General features: G+C 37.6%; 1 protein-coding gene across 1 annotated transcript; it reads right to left on the reverse strand.

The window, feature by feature from the left end:
* Positions 1-2,094: 2,094 nt before the first annotated feature.
* On the reverse strand, positions 2,095-7,130 carry LOC121860568 (putative phosphoenolpyruvate synthase). The gene is made up of 7 exons (XM_042357737.1): positions 7,015-7,130; positions 6,417-6,536; positions 5,671-5,749; positions 4,735-4,869; positions 4,308-4,410; positions 3,943-4,017; positions 2,095-3,509 (listed from the first exon to the last, which is right to left on the reverse strand). The coding sequence occupies exons 1-7, from the start codon at positions 7,104-7,106 to the stop codon at positions 3,403-3,405; spliced, it is 711 nt and encodes a 236-aa protein (XP_042213671.1). The 5' UTR covers positions 7,107-7,130; the 3' UTR covers positions 2,095-3,402.
* Between the last annotated feature and the right edge of the window lie 2,334 nt (positions 7,131-9,464).

The raw sequence follows: 9,464 nt of genomic DNA on the forward strand, positions 1-9,464 counted from the left end.
GAGATGAGGGGTATCCACTGGCCTGATTCATTAAGGCACAAGAACTCAGACACTACGCTGAATATCATAACTAGTAAAGTGACCCATTTGATCGATAAATATATACCCAAGACCAAACCCAGTGCCTCTAGGAATACGAGGGGATCCCTACACATGAACCATGCGGCAGTCGACAAAGTTAAGAAGAAAACCCAGAAATTCAAGACATAGGTTGGGTCAAATGATGAACAGGACAGGAGTATGTATGCAAGAGCCAGAAACCAAGCAAAGATAGAGTGTAGAAGGGCTGAAAATGAGTTCCCGAGGCTGGTTGCAAAGTCGAAATTAAAAATGCGAGTAGGAGTATCAGACCTGAGGCTTGAAGATGGTAGTCACGCAGATTCTGACCAGGATAAAGCCGAGGCATTGAACAGCTTCTTTTCCTCATTGTTCACAAGAGAAGATGCGATTAACCTTCCAGCGTTTGAGGTCAGATGGTTCTACACAGCACTGACTCACATTGTGTTCACAGAAGAGGGTATTAGAAATAAACTGTCAAAGATAAAGGTCCATAAGAGTCCCGGCCCTGACATGGTGCATCCTAGAGTGCTAAGAGAGTTGTGCAACAAGCTTGCCAAGCCCCTGAAGATCCTGTTTTGTAAATGCCTGGATAAACAAAAGGTCCCCAGTGAATGAAAAGTGGCTTATGTGAGTCCTATCTTCAAGAAGGGCGATTGTCATTCCAATAACAACTATAGACTGGTGAGCCTGACCAGCAGAATATGTAAAGTACTTGAGAGTATTATCAGAGATGCCGCGATGGAACATAGACTACGAAAGAACCTTGTAAGGGATTGCCAACACGGTTTAACGCAATTGCTCAAGGTATTGGATATTTGGACCCATATTCTGGAACAGGGTGGTAATATCGACAATATATACCTAGATTTTGCCAAGGCTTTCGACAGTGTACCCCACGAAAGGCTGAAAATCAAACTGGAAGGGTATGGAATTTGGGGAAATGCCCTAGCATGGATAAAAGACTTTCTACATGACCGCAAGCAGTGTGTGGTGATTAAAGGCACGAAATCATCATCCGTACCTGTCACAAGCGGGGTACCACAGGGCAGTGTATTGGGCCCGCTGTTGTTTGTTTGTTTCGTAAATGATATGCCTGACGTTGTACACTCCTCCATACAAATGTTTGCTGATGATGCCAAGTTATTTCGGGAAATCAAGAACCAAGCGGACTGTGGAGAGCTCCAGAAGCATCTTCTGAGCTCCAAGAATGGTTGAAGAAATGGCTGCTGAGATTTAATGTCACGAAGTGTAAGAGGATGCACCTGGGGCATACCAACGGTAAGGAGGCGTATCATATGTCCCAACGGGATGAAGAAACTGCACTATTTGAGACTGTGTGTGAGAAGGACCTAGGTATGTATATTGACAATGAGCTGAAGTTCTCGGGCCATTGCGAGAAGAAGGTAAATGAGGCAAATAAATTATTAGGTCTTATAAGAAGGTCGTTCAGATATCTAGACGGTCCGTCCCTCGTAACGATCTTCAAGAGTGAAGTGCTTCCCCATCTGGAGTACTGTCACCCCATCTGGTTCTTGGGATATGCTAGGAACTGTCAGTTGGTTGAAAATGTTCAAAGGAGGGCCACCAGACTGGTGCCTGCACTTCGGCACCTCAACTACCCTGAGAGATTGGAGCACCTGAACTTGCCTAGCTTATACTACAGATGAGGAAGAGGAGACCTAATTGAGGTGTATAAGCATCTCAAGGGGCACTACTCAGTCGAGTGTACTTAATTGGAGCTGGCGGACGCTCGCCCCACAAGGGGTCACAGCTCAAGATTGAAGAAGCCGCAAGTCCAGAGAACTGTGAGGGCAAACTTTTTCGGAGTGAGAGTTGTGAACTCTTGGAGCAATCTACTAGAGAGTGTTGTGACAGTACCGAGTGTGAGCTCTTTTAAGACCAGACTTGACCAACACTGGAGCAGGTTCAGGTACATTCAGGAGCCGGTGCATGCCCAGTACTTGCCAACAGTGCGTAACAGAGACGTGACTGATCGCCCAAGTGGCTAACTAGCCGATCATTTGGTGAAGAGGATAAAAAAAAGAAAAAAGTAATCAGAGACGTGACCGATCGCCCAAACAGTTAACGAGCCGATTAGCGGTGAAGAGGATAAAAGTAAGCACGAAGTGTGAGCAGCTTCAAGTCCAGACTTGGCAAATGCTAGAATGTGCTCAGGTACATTCAAGAGCAAGTACATGCCCAATACTTGCTAACAGTGAATTGACAAACCACCCAAATGGCTCGTAAGCTGACAAGTGGTGAAGAGAATAAAGTAAATTAAGTACAGTATAGTAAATGAAAGTAAAGGTTTTTGGCAAGATGTTAGGATGGGAAAATAATCAGAATCTGAACAACCTTTCACTTCAGTTGCTGAATTCAATTACCAAGATTGACAACATATGAAAACATTTTTATTCCTTTTAGAAAGTGCACGGGAAGCACTGTCCAGCATAGTAGACCCAAGAGATTGTTAGGAATAAACCATAAAATAGCATTAGTATGTCTAGCCTTCTTTCCTTTGATATGTTAGAAAAGTTTGTATGGGGAAAGGAATATTCATAGTCTAACGCATCTAGAAAACTTTGGTGTTCTTATCTCAGGTTCCTCCTCTTTGAGACAAAAATCTGTGACTCTTATTCTGACTAGTGAGGTGTGGCTGACTATCAAACATGATTAAAATCATACAGGGACTCTTACCTTACCTACGGTATACACATTCACTTAGCACTGGTAAAAAACTAAATTAAGGTAAAGAACCTTTTCCAAATGATTCTGTAACATAAATTTGTCTGGTGATAAGTAAATATATGTAGTTGAGGTAATTTTGTAGTTGCAACTTGATGACATACATTTTGTCTTTGGTTTAAGTAAATCAGTAAGGTGCCATTCTAGATCTTCAGTTACAATGAACATTCATTGTACAAACATCTAAGAATCTGAGTCCTGTGGCCATTTTTGAAAGACTAGCAATAACTTCTGACAAGGCACAGCATAACACATCTTGTTGCAGCAGTATCTAAGTTTAAGGGGTCATGTTCAAGGTTTCAGAGTTGGTACAATTCATATTGTCTCTTTAGACCTAAAACTCAATGCCCTGACAACTCTGAATCCCTGAACTTCATTATGTATGAAAATTCCGGTGTACTATGGTACAGTGAGGAGTCCACAGCAAGAGCAGGCTACAGACTGGAGAAAATTTCTCTCAGTCCATCAGTCAGTTAGGAATCACAGCTGAGAATTGTGACCAAGGTAAGGTCTCTCATTTGTTTGGTGGTTATGACTCTTCCACAGCTGCTGCTCTTGATGCCAATGGTGAAATTGTGGTCATTGGTAGTAGACTAATTATTGTTGTTCTTGGGAACAGTTGTTGTCTTGGTTGGTGGTGGGTGGTTGTGGAGTGGCAAGGCGGGTGATGGTACCTTGAGTAGCATTCAATATGATGTTCTCACCTGTGTGTATTTACAGAAAGATAAATCTGTATACAGTATTCATAATAATAATAATAGTAGTGTAATAGCAATTGCAATGGGTGATGCTGGGTTTTATGATGTGAGAGGGAGTAAATCAAACAGATACTTGGGGACCTTGTTTTAGAAGGGAAGTAGCAAGGCAGAACATATCTATTATTGCAGTAAGAAAGACTGAATAACAGCAAATGAAGAGAAAATATAAATGTGTCTGTGTTCTTGATTTTGGCCACCTCACAACAAATGAAAAAAGGAACTTTGAAAAAAAAAAGTGAGATAAAAGATTAAACAATAATTGCACATCCAACACCATGGTATCACCAATTTTATAAAATTACATTTTAAATACAGGTTCACAGAAGACATAATAATTTTTACATTACAGAGGCAAATAATAGAAGGGTGTTATCCTTACCTGACTGCAAAATGGTTGTAGCTTCAGCAGCCCCCACCACACAGGGAAGACCATACTCCCTGGCCACCACAGCTCCTGTCATAAAATTGTAGTCATGAACAGAAATAATATACTGTACAGGAATACCCCAGTTATCGCAAGGGATGCATTCCAGAAAGTCATTGTGAATAACGAATTTGAAAATACACCCGTGTATCGGGTAAATTTTCCCCTATTAGTACTTATGTAAAGAGGGGGGGATGCATTCCCAGCTGGTAACTTTCACCACATATTTTTTTATATACCTGTACAGATAAAACTGATGACCAAAATAAATGAAAAAATAGAAAAATTCAGAGATTAAGCTAACAGGCCAGAAGGGTTACCATGGGAGATGAGTCCACCAATTTCTGTGACTATGCCCACCAGGAGAGGAAAGTAGGGGGTCCAGCCCACATCTGTGCTCATCGTCACTAGGATGTCACCATTCTGCAGATAGGAAACTCCATTACTATTACTACTTACATTACTTACTACTAGTGCAATTACTACTAGCACAGCACTAATCATAATTTTTATAAATTTTTACAATAATAATAATAATAATAATTACCGTACTATTATTATTATATTAACATTACAGTACTGTACTGTAGTATTAACTTGCATCCCTCAGGACACGTGAATTTAAAATAATTTTGAATACAGTATTGCTATGTAGTAATGTTATATACATTCATTATTAATATTTAAAAAAGGATTGTAGTCATTTGTACTTTTCTTTCTCTCCCCTTTCCCCCATGTATACTGAACCTGTATGTTTGAAGCCTCCTGGAGACAAGTCACAACCCTAGCTGGGGCAGTCACCACTCCTTGACACACTGGTGTACCCATGATGACTTCACCCAAACCCATCACCTCAACATCATTTTGCTTCTTTGGAGTTAACTGCAATGAAAAGGGAAAATGTCATTATAAACAAACCACTAAATGATAAGTGATGTCACATCAAATGGGAGTAAAGAAACAGCATGTGATCTATGACATCATGTGTATCATCTGTCAACAAACCAGAACATGATTTATGACATCACCTGTATTGCCTCTAAGTGTCCAAATACAGTAAGACTGGGAATGAAAGTACAATACATAATAAGACAAGGTACTGTATATATGAACTAACAAAATATGGAAATCATAGATGGATATATATTTAGTAAAATAAATGTACATACAATGTATAAAAGATAAATGTAATTTCAGAAGCCAGCATTTGTAAGATAATTTAATGTCTCCCCTATTTAGCACCACAGCATAGTGCGTACGGCAAGGTATATTATGCCACCTTTCATCATAAATTCTTTAAATGAGTTTAAGGATGCTTGACATTGGACCCCATAAAATCCATAAAAGACAAATACTGTATGCAGGTACAGTATTGTATATGGTATGTGTGAACTTAATGGACCAAGACACAAAAGCCTTTGTGTTTAAAATGGATTAGAACAGAATTAAAAAGTGATGAACAATTATTTATTGCCTACAAGAAGAAAAAATTGAGAAAACAATATGTTGCTCCTATGGGGGACTCATAGGCATAGGGATCTCTCTCTCTCTCTATCTTGCATGCACACACACACACACACACACACACACACACACACACACACACACAGGTATTTAACTGTCTGTGTAAACTTTCAATTCTGGCTATCCAGCCTTACAGTGGGAAGAGAAAGAGAGACTTACAGGCTTTGGAATACCAATATTGACCTCAGGAAATTTGATCTGGTTCAATGTAGGGTGTAGCCGCTGACGCTTCATTGCCCTGAGGAAGAACAGCTTACAGTATGTGGAGAGTAACATGAGTGAATATTACAGAATAAAACTGAAGAGGAGGAAAATATATTTTTACTGCTTGTTGTACTTCAACTTTTCTTTCTCAAAATAAAGATAAGTATTATGGAAGTTGTCATTATTGCCCCCACCATCCTTACCAACCAATGAAACCTATGGGTAAATGAGATAAATTTGTATACTGTACTGTATTTCAAAGGGCCATGATGCCAAGTATATGCCCAGTACTTGCCAATAGTGTGTAAGAGAGATGTGACTGACTGCCCAAGCAGGTAACAAGCCAATCAATGGCAAAGAGGATAAAGTTAAATAATTTGCTTATTGTTTACATAATAATTTAACTATAATTATTTTATTTATATTAAAAAAGATGGCCTTAAATGCAACAAAATAAGTCCCCAAAGTTGCACAGCAATTGCAAAAAAAGGGGGACTAAAATCAACAGTGCTAAACCTCAGTGAGAAAAAGTGAAAAAAAAAGAACAAAACAGTACAAGAGTGATCCATATACAAAAAAGAGAATCAATAGAATTAGGCTTTAATAACAGAATCAGAAGTGAAGATGACTTAACAGAACTGATCATTCGTGACAGAAATTGGTGCAAAACTGAACAATAATGAATGAGAAATGTTACGTACTTGGCCAGAAGAGATGGGGAAGGGCCCTGAACCAGGACTCCCAGCTCAGGATGTGTCAGATAGAACACCAAGTCAGGGGAAGGCAGTCGACCCTCACTCACCAACAACTGACCCAACTTCCTGAATTGACAAAATAATAGAACACTGATGATTCTATGGTACAGTAATGGTGATACAGTAGTACAGTAATGGTGATACAGTGGTGCAGTAATGAAGATACAGAAGTACAGTAATGGTGATATAGGGATACAGTAATACAACAGGGTAGCAATGAAAATATTGAAGCAATAAAGGCAATACAATAATGCATTGACTCAATACTGTAGTGTAATGATACAATTGTATTCCACAGGTTGAACGTCACTGAGGTAACGAGTATAGTAAGGCACAACTTTTAGTAAGCATGAGGTAGCACTAGTGCAGCGCTGTATACTTAGTTTCAGGTACTGAATAATATGAAAAGCTTCTTAAGGTGATCAATACATATTACAAGTACAGTACCGGTATACAGTACAGTATTGTATTGTATCTATAAAATAGTAGTATCAGTATAAAAGTTTATGACCAGAAATGTAAACAGTCCACCAGATCACATTACCTGTAGGCTCGTCTTAGTACGTCAATCACCTTGATGAAGAGGGACTTGGTTGCTTCACGCTGCACGACAGCTTTCCGGCATATTGGCAACATAAACTGCAGTGAACGTCTGACAGCGATGACATATGAAACATAATAAACCAGTTAAAATATAATCTACAATATATATATATATATATATATATATATATATATATATATATATATATATATATATATATATATATATATATATATATATATATATATATATATATATATATATATATATATATATATATATATATATATATATATATATATATATATATATATATATATATATATATATATATATATATATATATATATATATATATATATATATACACACACACACACACACACACACACACACACACACACACACACACACATAGATACGTTCTTGGAAATGTGACGTTAACCGAAATGGACGTTGTCCGATAATCACATAAACTTTGTGTTTATACTTACGTGTATGTGGAATACTATATACGTACATATACACTTTTACTCTTAAATCACCACAGGTTATTAATTTTTAACTCTTGTGCGAAATACATGACGTTTATATTAAAATTATTCACTGTCTTTCAAGGATTCCAGCAACGCTGGGCAGATGGGGGAGAGGGAGGGAGGAAGTGAGCGAGCGAGGGGGCGTGAGGGAAGGGGAGGTAGTACGTTTGACAGTTGGCACAGGCCCAGGTCTAACGTGTGTATATTTATCAGTTCTTAAGTGACTAAGCTTCTCTCTTATAAAAAGCCAGTGAAATTACCTGGGTGAATATAATTATCATTGCTCGGATTCTTGTAAGATACTGATTAATTTGAATATAAACATGCTGTAATTTGCACTAGACATAACAATTTTAGTACCGTAATCAAATTAGTACATGTACGCTTCAGCTTTGCACTAAGGTCATTTATTTCTTTTATGTTTCTCTTAGTATGGTGTGTGCATGTAAATGGACGAATAATAAATGAAGAAATTTATGTAAATCTACTTGAAAATACAGTTGAAAAACTTTATATTATAAAATGTACTACAGTACTGTACACTAATGTACAGCAGTTTTTATCTCTTGAGCAAAATATATGACTTTTATATTCAATTTATTGGCTGTCTTGCAAGGATTCCAGCAATGCAAATTATAATCTCCTAACTTTAGTCTGGGATATTATGTAAGATAAATACTGTAAGGCTAAAAGCCTGGCTGGGTTGGGAGGGAGGGAGGGAGAGACTGACGGAACCAGCCACGCCACCCAGCGAGGGGTTGGGGGGGGGGTTTGAGGTGATATGTTGGACAGTTTGAGCGAAGGTCTCTGTGTGTTTATTTAACAGTCCTACTAAGCTTCTCTCATTTTAAAATGCCAGTGAAATGACCTGGGTGAATATAATTAACATTGTTGGGATTCTTGTAAGATAATGATTAATTTGAATATAAACATGCTGTAATTCGCACTAGACATAACAAGTTTGGTACCGTAATCAAATTAGTACTTGTGCACTCCAGCTTTGCACTAAGGTCATTTATTTCTTTTACATTTCTTTTAGTATGGTGTGTGCATGTAAATGGATGAAAATAAATGTAGAAATTTATTTAAATCTACCCAAAAATACAGTTGAAAACTTTATATTATAAAATGTACTACAGTACTGTACACTAATGTACAACAATTTTTATATCTTGAGCAAAATATATGATGCTTATATTTAAACTAATCTCTGTCTTGCAAGGATTTCAGCAATGGAAATTATATTATCCTAACTTTAGTCTGAGATATTCTATAAAATAAACATAAAGAAATCACCAATCTTTTGTCTGGGAACACGAGGAGGAAGGCAAGGAGGGAGGTAGCCAGCGAGCATGGGAAGAGGGGGGAAGCATGGGGGGGGCGGGAGGTGAGGTGACAGAGTGTCTGGTGTTTGTTTATTTATTTGAGATAAGATTTGAGGGTTGGCGCTGAAATCCTGCATGTTTATTTATCATTACTTAAGAGTGACTAAGCTCTTCTCATAATTTGCCACCCAAATGACCTGGGTGAATATAACTTACATTGCTGGGATTCTTGTAAGATAGTGATTTATTTGAATACCTGTATAAACAATCTATATTTGCAATAGACATAACAATTTAAGTACCGTAATCATTTAGTACATGTACAGTACAGGTTTGCTTCACAGTAAAATCTTTTGAACAACGAAAGAAAGCGAAAGTCATTGTTTTCGTCGTGATTTTATCCCACTTTCCACTGTAATACGTACTTCATTTCAGCAAAAATATTACATTTCCATATTTATTTCTGAGAATATATTCATTCAGTCACAGTTAAGGTAAAATATACTTATGATGTAATATTTTAATGAAAATACCCGGTATTTAGAAACACGGTATAGTAGTTTTCTTTTGTTTCAAATTTAATTAACAA

This window comes from Homarus americanus, unplaced genomic scaffold (genome assembly GCF_018991925.1).
Source record: "Homarus americanus isolate GMGI-L3 unplaced genomic scaffold, GMGI_Hamer_2.0 scaffold24595, whole genome shotgun sequence".
Lineage (NCBI taxonomy): Eukaryota > Metazoa > Arthropoda > Malacostraca > Decapoda > Nephropidae > Homarus > Homarus americanus.

Bases quoted from the DNA above. Each gene is read 5' to 3' on its own strand.
- LOC121860568 (XM_042357737.1), bottom strand. From the start codon at position 7,106: ATGTTGCCAATATGCCGGAAAGCTGTCGTGCAGCGTGAAGCAACCAAG. The intron at 6,537-7,014 runs GTAATGTGATCT...TTGTCAATTCAG, and splicing joins GTACTAAGACGAGCCTACAG to GAAGTTGGGTCAGTTGTTGG. The intron at 4,870-5,670 runs GTAAGTCTCTCT...TTTTCATTGCAG, and splicing joins ATATTGGTATTCCAAAGCCT to TTAACTCCAAAGAAGCAAAA.